The following is a 13,372-nucleotide window of genomic DNA, read 5'->3' on the forward strand; positions in this document are numbered from 1 at the left end:
ACCCGTTAATTGGACTCTTCTAATTAGACAACCATATCCATATTAGGTTTATCTTTTGATTAGTTTCGGTGGTAGATTTTCTTGGGCCATTCAGTTATAAATAATCAAAGCAGTCTTGAAAGTAAGTGTTCAACAAGGAAGTTCTACCTAGTGCTGACATGGACCCATGGATACAGCTGATACCTATCAAACGGTTCTGGTGTGGCTATGTCATTTCTAAGGCAATAGAAGACTCAATCCCTTCAGAGTGTGATTAAGATTAGTCAAATTTCCACTTAATTGGAGTTTAGAAACTTTTCCATGAAAAGATGTTATCTCCTCTGCTTTTTGCAAGTGATCGCATGTTTTCGAATCCCATGTCTCTAAGCAACATTGATAATTACCTTGTCTGAACAATTGAAATAGTGCAGGGGAACAACATAGAGACCAAGAGTTAGAAAGCACTTCAAGCCCAAGCTGAAGCAATGGGTTGTGGAGGTTGCCTAGGCCCATGTAGTTTGGGCCAATATTGGTCGTCCATAGAGCCCTATATATGTGCTTCCTTTTTTGGCAACTTGAGAACAAATCTTTGTAACAACAATAATGGTTGTCCTTGCTTTATAGGCCCATCCAATTTGGGCCAGCTTGGTTCTCCATAGGGCCCTTAGAAACCTGAGAAGAAATTGAAGCCCGTGACTTAATGGATGGGCCTGGGCCCTTACACTAGTGTGCCACACTCATCACATACTTCATCCTTTGTTCTGAAGATCACAACAATGAAAGGGAATTGAGAGCACTAATTGAGATTGATTTTCTTAGCCAACTATTAGTTATCTGATTCAGGTAGTTCAGCACTAGCTAAGGCAAATATCTAATCAATATATGTTCTATACGCCTTGATCACCCATAGATTCAACAAAAATAATTAAGAACAATCAGATCATGCAGATGCCACGTGTAACCTCGAAAACCAGAGATAACAACGGCACAATTCCCTCAGACAGTCCCATGTGTCAATGTCGCATTCATCATCTGAACGAACACGTGGCAAATGCGCTTAGTAAGCCCAAATGTACAAACCAAAAATTCCTATCCATCAATGCCATCCCATCTGATATGGGTAGTTATTTTGAGACCTAAGACTACCCAACCACAGTCATGTGACACAAGGAAAAGAGAGAAAAATAAATAAGGAGGACCATCCAGACAATCAAAGGAGTGGGAGATGCTCTTGCCTCTTAGGTCTCACCATTCATTATGTGACAAAGACAAGGCCTCTTAGAGCAACAAACCTAAGTCACAAACGACTCTACTCCAAACCCATCTCTCTTCATCTATTTCCCAGACACACCACGGCAAGTTTGGTGATGCTAATACTTTCTCATCCCAAAAGCACACGCAAATGCCATCTTACCATAAACTCACCTTCTTCTTTCTTACTCTATGAGATAATCACCCAAACAGTGCGAGAATTCCTAAGTCCTAACTCAATCCACCAAAATACACCCGTTGACATCATGCCCATAAGCATGTGTGCCTTGTAACGCCATGGGTATGTGTAGATAAATACGTCACCCATTAGCCTATACATGGCCTAGAATTTATCCCAAACAAGATAAAATAAATAATATCTTTTCAAACCCCACATGTGGATATAGAGAAACATGTATTCTTGACATATATATGTTAATGTCTAGAAAACCCATGTTCATATACACAAATAATGAATGTTTTCATGCATGGATATATGTATGTATACATGCATGTACATGTACAAGTATGTATATATGAAGAATGGCCATCAGGCTATGTTGATAATTGGGTTAAAGTATAAACTATGAAAGAGTGTATCTATCCATGCATGTCATTTGGTTAATTTGCATGCATGTTTGATTTATTTTAACTCTTTTTTCCCTTCTTTTTTCCTTTGTGAGGGGAGAGAGAGAGGAAGAAAATGTGGGACAAAGTTGGCGACCACTGGTGTGGAAATCTTTCCGTCTCAGTCTCTTGTAGCTCAATCCACACTTCTGAATCATGGATAACAGGATCCAAGCCTGAAAATTTTGTGTAGAAAAAATCTCTCTCTCTCTCTCTCACTCTCTCTCACAACTTTCCTGTACAAACATGCTCACTTTTCTATAAATACACAAGTTCATCATGACATGGGATCACCACCATACCTCTAACATCCGAGCAATCTTCCAAATCTCCTAGTTTGTTTTTTCTATCTTTTACAAGCTAAAAAAGTGAGATATAATGGCTCTACAGAGACACCTACTCCCACTTTTCATTCTGTGGGTCTTTTCTTCCTGCTTTTATAGAAGTTTGCAAGAGGACCCATTCTCTAGTTTCATTGATGAAACCTCTGGTTACGATCACCGCGCCTATCCTACATACTTTGGCATCATCAATGACCAAGAAGGAGAGTTGGAGCATAGGTTTGCGAGATTTAACGAGTATGACCCTGAAAATCTTAGTTACGAGATTTTGGCTAAAGTGGGTAGTCCGTCAACTTCAGCTCAAGTGTTTAACGTCGATGATTATGGGGCCAAGGCTGATGGAGGAGATGACTCAGAGGTAGGTGTCATAATTCAATCACAAATTAATGTTGATGAAATTGAAACTTGAAGTCTCATTAATTATATTAATCTTTATTCTTTAATGAGCTATATATTGGATGCAGTTTGAGGCTTTCCTTCATTTTTATTTTTTAGTGTGAAATTTATCTGCCTTATTTGCTCGATCCATTCAGGCATTCAAGAAGGCTTGGAAGGCAGCTTGTTCTTCATCATCAGCATCTACTCTTGTAGTGCCCCAAGACAAAAGTTATCTTCTAAAGCCTGTCACCTTCTGGGGTCCTTGCAAATCAGATGTTACAGTAACGGTATAATTAAGAAAAGCTAACCAACCCTTTAATTTTCTTCAGAAACCAAATTTTCTACAAACACAGTTATTTAAGACTCTCTGTTTACTTATTTATACATACATATATACCAGATTTCTGGTACAATTGAAGCTTCTGCCAATCAATTGGACTACAAAAACGACCGAAGGCACTGGCTTATTTTTGAGAATATTAAAAATTTACTGGTTGAAGGTGGTGGAACCATTAATGGAAATGGGAAGACATGGTGGCAGTCTTCCTGCAAAATCAACAAAACTCTTGTAAGCACTTAATCAAACAACTTCTCCAATTTCAGTTATTAAATCAAATTGTCTTAATATTGGTGAATGGACTAACTCTTCTTGACTTCTTGTCTGGATTTTTTGCAGCCTTGCAAGAAAGCACCAACGGTATGTTCAACTGCTTCTGATCTGCATGGGTGAAATTCAGTTTTGAAAATTAAACTTTCATCAATCTTTTTGTGCTCCAACATTAATTCGTTTCCTCTGCTACAATTCTTTTAAGGTTCTTCAATTCTCTTAATTGTCCTGAACAGGCTGTAACCTTCTATAATTGCAATAACTTGGGGTTGAAAAATATGAGGATCAAAGATGCACAGCAGATACATGTTTCCTTTGAGAAATGTTCCAACGTCCAAGCTTCCAATCTCATGATAACTGCACCAGAGAAAAGTCCTAACACAGATGGAATTCATATCACAAACACCCAAAACATCCAAATAAAGAGCTCTGTCATTGGAACAGGTATGGCAACGTCCAAGCTTCCTACATGATTTGCAAATTAAATGAAAAGGTTGATCAGTTCCTAAATGTAACCTGAAATCACAATCTGCTGCAGGCGATGATTGTATGTCAATTGAAAGTGGGTCTAGAACTGTTGAAGCCACGGACATAACCTGTGGACCAGGACATGGAATCAGGTCTCTTACTTGACACCAACCTGTTAACTTGCTTAATCTGGAGATCACCATTATATTATACAGCTTCAACTAAAACATTCCTACTTTCAAGGTTCGTTAAATAGATAGTTTCTCAAATCTTACTTCATCGATCTTAATTTTTCTTGGTGGGTCCAGCATTGGAAGCTTGGGAGATGACAATTCAGAAGCTCATGTTTCGGATGTAGTAGTAAATAGAGCCAAACTCTCTGGAACCACAAATGGAGTAAGAATCAAGACTTGGCAGGTAAGACCTATAATATTATTAATTATCAAATATATCCATTACCTTTCATAAAATAATGATCACTCCTTTCGTCAAGTCTCACATGTTTTAATTCCTTTTCAACCGTAAACCCTTGCGATTTATTGTGTTACTTTTTTTGTGTCCCCCTCTCTCATCTCGTTCTCCACTCTTTATCTTTATTTGTCAAACCCATATCTCCCCCTCTCTCATCTCGTTCTCCACTCTTCATCTTTATTTGTCAAACCCATCTCTCTCTCTCTCTCTCTCTCTCAATTTTTCCAGGTCAAGTTGACTAAACACTTAAATACAGTTAGGTTTTTATTTAATGAGGTGGTATGAGCCAGAATTGTAACAAATGCGACTCAGACTAGACAAGAAACCGGAAAACTCACTGGATCAGGGTGTTCCGGTTAATGGGTCTGTTAGATTATTCAGCCTATAAGAACCCCCAAATAGCTGGAAACCTAAAACTCATTGGACCACTGGTTCAACCATCCGGTCCTGTCCGAGTGACAAGTGACAAATGTTTCTTTCTCTACTTTCAATTTGAACAGTCAACTATTTCTAGACACTAGAAACGGATCGGAACTGAGTGTCATTAATTACTTTGCACTTCCTCTCTAACCATGTATCATTAATTCAAATCTGAGCAGGGAGGATCCGGAAGTGCAAGCAACATAAAGTTCCAAAACGTTGCCATGAACAACGTCTTCAATCCAATAATCATAGATCAGAACTACTGCGATAGAGCTGAGCCATGTAAAGAACAGGTAATGACTCTAACTACTGATAGATCGATCCATCCTGCACGCAAAGTGCTATATATAAAGCCCATCAATACCTACTGCATGATAGGCTAACAAAGACAGATTGGGTTCGGCTGTTTTGGCAGAAATCAGCGGTGCAAGTAAGAGATGTGGTGTACAAGAACATCAAAGGAACAAGTGCTTCATCGATTGCTATAAACTTTAACTGTAGCAAGACCTACCCATGTAGTGCGATTCTCCTGCAAGACATTAGTCTAGTGAGAGAAGGGGGAACAGCTAAAGCTCTATGCAACAACGTTAAATTGACTAAAGTAGGGACGGTGTCCCCTTCTTGCTCTTGACAACTGAAGAAGATAAGTTATGTACTGGCCTCTGGGTGATATATATTAGTGCAGTGTGACCATATATGTATACATTAATTATTGATGAAAATTAGATGATAGCTAGTGATGGGGTTCTTTGCTTCTCCTTGTTCCTCTTCTTTTTGGCTCCAGCTACTTCTTCATACCAGTATTACTTGACGCCCAAGGTAAGTGCCCAAAGATGAAAGATATATAGGACTATGTTTATATATATATATATATATATTTGATGATCCTAATGGTTAATGAGTCATCACTAAAAGATCATATCCATAGACTGTTTTTGGTGGGGTACATTAATTAGTATCGTTTTGATCAGGTTAAGCTAGCAATTGGCAGGTTATACACAAGGGGCCGCCCCACAGCACATTCCCGCCGTATTAAGAACATCTTCCAATGATATACCAGAACCGATGATGTCATCATCTGGAGATGTTCTCAATACACGACGGGGATGTGCTGTGGGGCGTTATGGGGCGGCCCCTTGTAGGGTGAAGATGTGATCTCGTTATACACATTATGATATGATACATAGCTTTAGCTCTTAAGGTCATCTTATATGAGATCTGCTTCAATCAGAGCAAGTCCGTGCTCACACCGTCCCAACAGCCTCTTGCAACCTTGCATCCAGAATATCTTCCCATGAAATAAAGCACATGATTAGGGAGATATTTCCAATGCAAGGCTGTAAAGACTGCTCAAACAGACAGAAGCCCAACTCATCTTATATATGGTCATCTGTTCACTCAAGAATGAGATTGTCAGAAGAAGACATGAGGGGAGAAATCATTATCTGAGTTCACACCCTCATGGCCAACATCATTCACTCAAAGGAAGAAAATAATTAGAGAGAGAAAAGATGGATAGTATCAGTGTCATTCGCATAGGACCCTCTAGAGTCCAGATTCCATTGGGCGGTGATTCTGTGGTATTTGATATTGAATTTACAGATCATAAGTGCTCCTGTGGATGTTAGAGCTTCAAAAGTTGAAACCATAAAATTTATGTTTCTACTTTCTGGCTTGCTGAGAATGTAATATTAATTAGTCCTTTTAATAATTTTTTTAAGACTCAGTTTGGAAGGAGTACGAATACAAATATATATAATATAAATACATACAAAACAATATAAAATACAAGGTTTTACACTCTACATATTTGTATTTGTACTTCTTTCAAACTGAGCCTAAACGACTAATATTTAATTTGCACCTCAAACCTTTATTGAAGTATAAATTAAATATGTTCTCACAAAAATATATAACTTACCATGATTGTTAAGTTCTTCCATGAAGAAGTGTTCCCATATATAGAAGGGATTTCGAGCCCCAAACACAACCTTAGATGTGTTTCATGTGTGTTTCTTTTCACAGACACATTTTGACATGTTTCTTAAAGAATACAACATGCATATTTGAAAATTTCCTCTAATTTTGGTTAATTTACACGTTGTACAGGATAAACTACTGAGCCAATAAGGAGCAACAGGAGAAACTACTTGATATGTTATATGTTGATTTGTGTTGATTGTAGTAAGGATTGTTTACTTGCAAGTAACATATACATAGGAGTGGCTTGCTATCTATTAACGTGTGTGTTTGGATGTGTGATATTTAGTTTGTAATGTTATCAAGTATCAACAATCGAGGTTATGATGTTGTTGTCGAATGATTTATCTACTTTTCATCAGCCAAATGCATTCTTAAGAAAAATGCACTAAAGAGAAGGAAGAATTCATATGGACGACCTCTTTGATTAGAAACCCAAATTTCAAAATATGGGATACGCCATTCTAGCTAATAATGGAAGGGTGGTCATTAGTTATTCTGCTCATGGTTCTGATCATGCGTGTTAGAGAATAAAAACCTACTGCACGTTTGGTAGGTCTCTGCACAGCTTTTGGCTTTATGAGGTGGGTTTCATACAGACAGCCTATAAGCTATGTTCTGTGAAAATTCGGAGAGCCCAAATCAGCTGTCGCCTGCCCAGGGGTAGAGCTAGGTTTTTTTATTGAGAGGGGTCAAAACCTAGAAAACATGGAAAAGAGGGGAGGGGGCAAAAGTTAGAAAACATGAATAAAGGGGCTAAAATACAAGTAAAACTTAAATAAATTTATAGGGAGTTGTGAACGCATAGGGGGGGCTGTGGCTCCCTTCTGCCACCCCCTGGCTCTGCCCCTGCCCCTGCGCCTACTGGTCAGTGAAGGGTGGCTGTTTGCTGTAGCCTCTCTTCAAAGCAGCTGAACTAGTTTTGCTGAATCTTCAGCCCAGAGTTGCCAAATAGACACCTATTTAGGGACATCACCTAATAATTTAAGCTTTTGAGTTGGACAATCAAGTGATCTAACCGTCAATCTTATTGCTCCCATGATTAATTATATTTCAGCATAAAGTATATGCTTGTTCATGCTTCAAGCTCAATGACCTTGAATGCGAGGGGCCTCCTTAAAATTTAATTAACAATTATCAAAGAAAAAGAAAATGATAATAGGGAAGAACATACCATACCTTGCCCCCGAGATCACAAACTCTTTCTTTCTTAATAACTCAATCTGACCCAAATACAAGAGAAGGGAAAATCTATATATTATACCGGAAAGGAGATTTGACCAATCAAAGTACCCCTGTGAATTTGATGAATAACGCCTGATTGGTTACCTCGGATACGTTCAGTTGAGCAGCTGTACATTTTTCCGGTACCATGTCCTTTAGGTATCATAGTAAAACCCACAAGAAAAACATAATAATAACACACAAAGAAGAAAAAGAGCTCGATTAAGATTTTCTGAAGCTTATATTGTTGGAACCCTATCATACTGGAAAACATAATAATAACACACATGAGAACCATGAATGAAACCTTAATTATGATACTTAAAAGAGATATTCTGATGTTTATATTGTTGGAAAATGATTTCCAAGAAAGTTTTGGAAAATTCTATTGGTGGGACTGTGGAAAAACATAACATAATAGCCCTTTATATTGAAACTTGTTTAGCCACAGTAAGACAGACAACTATCAACCCCAGACAAAGCAAGGAAAAGGAAGGTCATTATTCTGGTCCAGGCTCTTCAGGACCAGCTTTAGAGTTTTAGGTTGAATAGTTCCTTAATATGATATTATAGCCCGTTTTCTCTAATTTACTGTTCTATCTTGGTATCAGAGCCTATATGATCAAGTGGTCTAGTACTTGATCATTCTCTCCTTCATTAAATTTCAGCAAAGGTATGGATGGTCTTGTGTTTGTCCACACTTCAAGTCTGATACTCATTCAAAAGCCTCACCTAGCTAACACCTTAAGCTTTTAGGTTGAACGGGTAAATTTTTGCACAAGGTGGCTGTTTTCAGGCTCAAAACCATGTTCTTTGTCAGAACAAGATTATATTTTGAATGGATATATGCCTCAAATAAATTAGGTAATGCTAAATAGGAGAAGTGATAAATGATGCTCAAACTCAATTCAGTAACTCCTAGCTAGAGATTTAAGCTCACAGAATTCTAATGCTGAAACTTGCAAATTAATGACCTCATTTGAATGCAACCACCGTTTTTTTCATCCAGTCATAAAACCCAATAAATATCCTTTTAAACACAATGAACGTGTTTTCATTGTTAGTATATATATACTAGTGTCAATGCAAGGTGAATACATTGTGAAACTTTTTTTGGACTAAAATTACCCTCTACTTCTTTATTTGAAAAAGGATATAAAAATCATTTTATTATACCTTTGATGCTAGCTTTAATGGCTACTAAAATGCCCATAATTGTGTACTTAATCCATCTCTAATGGTAAGGGTTGAAAATGTAAGTTCAATTATTACTCCCTGCCTCATTTAATCCCCTCTCATTAAGTCTTATACTTAAATTATCAACTCTCATTTTCTCTTACTAAATTAGATCTATGTCAATATTTTTAACAATATACACTCATATATTTTAAAACCGACTCAAAAGCAAAATTATTTTTAATCCAAGTGGTGGCTAAGCAATTCAACCATTAGAATCAAAATGATCAATCTATGAAGTCATAGTTAAGTAATAAAATTTTTAAAATAGAAATACATATAAAAAATTACAAAAAAAATGTATGAAATATTAGGCATACTTATGATATTTTTATTAATCAAATTAAAAAAATAAGTGTAATAAACAAGAATTATTTTTATTGGTAATGAAAATGAAATATATAATTTAGAATTGACAAAAAATGAAATTATTTTACTGTTTGGTAAAGATCAATAGTTCAAATTTTGAGTCAAACATGTTAACCTTTAATGTCATAAACAAACAATAAAAATTAATAAAATATAAAAATACAAAAATGAAAAGTAAGTGTAACATATTAATATTATTTTTACGCACAAAAATACAAAAGAGTTAAAAAAAAAGTGAACACATCTATAATTCTATAATTATACTATTATTAAAAATATGAATAAGATTGTGAAACTTTCTTTTGACTAAAATACTCAATTTTGAATTTAGTCTCTATTTAATTATAAATTAAACTACCATTTTTCACCCCATTCAATTCTCTTAATTTAAATTTTACATTTTTTTTTATAAATGAACAAAAAAAAAGATACATAAAAAATATTATATATTACAAAAAGAATAATATAACCAAACAAGTAGGCCTATCAATGATACTTGAAACTTTACAACTTGATCTGACTATTACATATTTGGATGAGGTGCTTATGTAATTAGATTTGGATTTATAATTCCCATCCGATTAATAATAAAAAAACAAAAATATATATAAAAATAAAAAATAAAAACTACATAAAATTTATAAAAAAAATTGGATACAATATCACTATCATTATCTTCATCTAGAAGTACCATGTACTTTACTAAATAATTTTATGACAATGTAAAGTGGCATATACTATATATCATCTAGAATTACCATGTACTTTACTATCGTCGCACTTACTGGTCAATGTAAAGCAGCATATACTATATAATTTTATAACAATTTAAGTATAATTTTTTTAACACTTGAAATTGGCTCCATCTCATAAAAACTTTGAGTAGCTCTTGGGTTGGCCAACTATAACCCTATCATAATAATAAGAGAAGGGTTAGCCAATATGAAAACATCAACTTGAGAATCCAAAGTTTAAGATGAAAGCATCAACTTAGGGATCCAATAATCTGTTTTTGATAGTCCATTTTCTTTGTAGTCCAAAACATTAATTAGTATTTTATCAATTAATCTAAACTTAATTATGTACCTCCGGTGCAAACCCCCTTTTAATTTATAATCTATTGGTATGTGCTAAAATAAGGGATAGAGAAACGATCACACGTAAGTTACTACTTTTATTTATTTTTTTTTCTTAAGCTATGTTTGGTTTGAAAGAAATGATAGGGAAAGGAAGGGAAAAGGTAGGAAAGCCTATACAGGGTCTCTTCTTTTCCCTACCTTTTCTTTCAAACCAAACAAAGCCTAAAAGTGGACATCTCTAAAAAATAAAATCCTTCTCTCTCTCTATTGATCCTGAGTCGCCAACATGGGTCATTGTTTGGCTCATAGACTGATTCTGTCCCTAGTACTCTCACTATCACTAGGATTAGATATATTTTGTGACAAAGCCATAAGGCTATCCCTCATCAGGTTCTTGTCTCCTTTTGCCCAAACAACTATTATATGACCTGGATTTCATCCAATCTTAAAACCCATAAAGGGAGAAGGTTGCTCATTTTCCACTCTCTTTTCATGTGAGAGATTGATTTTAACCAACAGTAGCAACAATGATGGGATCACGGAACCCTTGTTTGCAAAAATATAAAAGGGTAAATTATCAAAAAAGTGGATGATTATGTTAGTTATTGCCTTTAGGGGCAACACTATCACGATATTGCTTCTAAAGGTTAAAGCACTTAAAAGAATTGCTTTAAGGGGCTAAATATGAGTAAGTAAAAACTATTATCCATGACTTTTGGAAGCAGACAAATTTACCCTTCCCAATATTTAGTTCAATTTAAAAGCTTTTACCCAAAAAATGGCTAAATTTGAACATGTGGTAAAGGGTTTTGAATTAAAGCAAAAAGTAGCTTAATTCAGGGGAGTTTTGAATCATAGATGATTTGGTAAATTTGTCTGTTTTTTTTTTTCAAGTAATGAGATGGTAGTTTATATTCCTTTAATTTTACTCTCCAAAAGCAATTACTTTGAGTGCTTGATTCTTGTATTTTTGAGTTTCATGGGGCTCCTACACAACGCGGGTACATCCTCCAATTAAACCCATAATCCCTCTAACCTGAGTGAAAGCATTTAATCAATCCCAAGTCACTGCTACAGCCATCTTTTATTTTTTTAATATTTGGTGCCACACAACACTAATTAATTAGGGGCAGATCGAATTCGAATCGAATTAAGCAATATCTGAATTCAATTTGATTTGAATTTGACTAATTAATTATTTTAGATAATTAATAAATATATAAAATAAATATTTTATTTATATAAAGTATATAAATATATAAATTATATAAAACATTTAAAAATTGTATATATTATATATAAGAATCAAATAATTGGTCGAATTCGGATATTTATCGAATCGAATCAAATCATATTCGAATTTGAATCCGATTAACTATTCGGTATAAATAGAATATCTGAATTCGATCAGTTAGATATTCGAATTATCCGAATTCGATTTAATTTATGTCGAATCTCAAATTCAAAATCGAATTTTCGAATACCATTAACACTCCTACCACTAATGGTTGTAGGAATCAATTCCACGTCAACACTAGAACGAACCAGCTAATATACCCAACTAGCCACACCTTCCGAGAGCCTTAATCCTCAATAGCAATAACATGACATAGTTGCTCCTGAAGGCAATATTTAATTGCCCACTATACAACTAACAAACATTTACTATGAATAAGATCACTGTACAGTGGTCTCAATTACGCAATCATATCAGATAGACTTGAAAAAACAAGTATTCTTTCCATCGATCTCATCTGCTTAATGCTCAATTGTGAATAGATGGGTTAATTTGTTAAACAATCATTTTCAAACCGAGTAGGTATTATTAATTATTTAATAACCAGATTTGTTGGTAACCACAACCATAATTATGCATCCCTAAACTTGGGGAAGTCTAGATTCCAAATGATATTTGGCTTTTTCTCTGAAAGCGCTAATTAAGAGTACATAGGCCCTCCAAAGTCGATCTGTACACTAACACTAGCTACCTGGTCCATTTCTAATAATATAGCTAGCATCATATGGCACTTTCAGCCCCGAAGTGCGAATAGAGAGTCGGGTCATGATTCAGCCCAAGAATATATCTGCCTAACTTGGAAGCTCGGGTCAGACCGGATGTATATCAAGGAGGATTACCCAATTCCTAACCAGACCCTGTCTGGTCTGACTTTATGTATTATTACCCATAACCAATTGGAGGGTGGTGGCGCTTTATAAACCAAGTGGGTTAAGATTTGGGGTCTGTAATAAGTAATTAACCGGGGGCCGGGGCATGAGGGTTGGGACTTGGGTTTGACAAACCCATTCACAACACTTGGACACAACTCCTACTGCTCAAACAAAAGTTTGGCAATTAACATTTATAAAGGAGTTATCTTTTATGTATAATAGAGTTGGTTAAGATAAGAGTCCTGGCATTCATCATTTTCTTAATCATCGTCATCATCATCCTCATTATCCAACCAAATATAATCCCAATTAGTTGGAGTTGGTTATAGAGAATCTTAATCCCCAAGCTTTATCCTATTTGAGGCCATATCTAGATCTATTAAATATTTAAAATCTTTTTAAGTCCCTTCACTCTTTATCTCTCATGCAATTCTCTCCTCGGTTCCCTTTTTTCTCTTTTCATCAACTTTTTTGTGACCTCTTCTTTGTCTCTTAGAGCTTTCAACCCAAGCCTTAGTGCTTGTGGGCATATTCCCTGGTTCAACTAATTGAAAGAACCGGTTCAAGCTAGCCCACAGTTTATAGGGCCTAGCTATATGCAAGGAAAATTTTGGTGCACGTCTCTCATTCTAATTGGTGTACGTCATCTGTTTCTATTGCACATGATCGGTGACGTCCAAAAAGGTCATAAAAGAATAGTTCCGAAACATGATCAATGACGTCCAAATAGACCATAAGAGACTAGTTGAGAAAAGCCATTTGTTTTGAAT

General features: G+C 35.5%; 1 protein-coding gene across 2 annotated transcripts; it reads left to right on the plus strand.

The window, feature by feature from the left end:
- Window positions 1–2,120: 2,120 nt before the first annotated feature.
- QRT2 (Pectin lyase-like superfamily protein) lies at window positions 2,121–6,865 on the plus strand. 2 transcript variants are annotated; one of them, XR_016078714.1, is made up of 10 exons: window positions 2,121–2,556; window positions 2,732–2,863; window positions 2,977–3,144; window positions 3,253–3,273; window positions 3,420–3,627; window positions 3,722–3,803; window positions 3,960–4,068; window positions 4,722–4,838; window positions 4,961–5,364; window positions 6,655–6,865. XR_016078714.1 is itself a non-coding variant. In XM_088891985.1 (10 exons), the coding sequence occupies exons 1-9, from the start codon at window positions 2,236–2,238 to the stop codon at window positions 5,174–5,176; spliced, it is 1,374 nt and encodes a 457-aa protein (XP_088748111.1). In that variant the 5' UTR covers window positions 2,121–2,235; the 3' UTR covers window positions 5,177–5,192; window positions 6,655–6,865. The 2 variants fall into 2 exon arrangements, 1 of the variants encoding a protein (XP_088748111.1); XM_088891985.1 differs by having other exon boundaries at window positions 4,961–5,192.
- Window positions 6,866–13,372: the final 6,507 nt, after the last annotated feature.

Source organism: Nelumbo nucifera, chromosome 7 (assembly GCF_055504915.1).
Source record: "Nelumbo nucifera cultivar China Antique chromosome 7, China Antique-T2T, whole genome shotgun sequence".
Classification (NCBI taxonomy): Eukaryota; Viridiplantae; Streptophyta; class Magnoliopsida; order Proteales; family Nelumbonaceae; genus Nelumbo; species Nelumbo nucifera.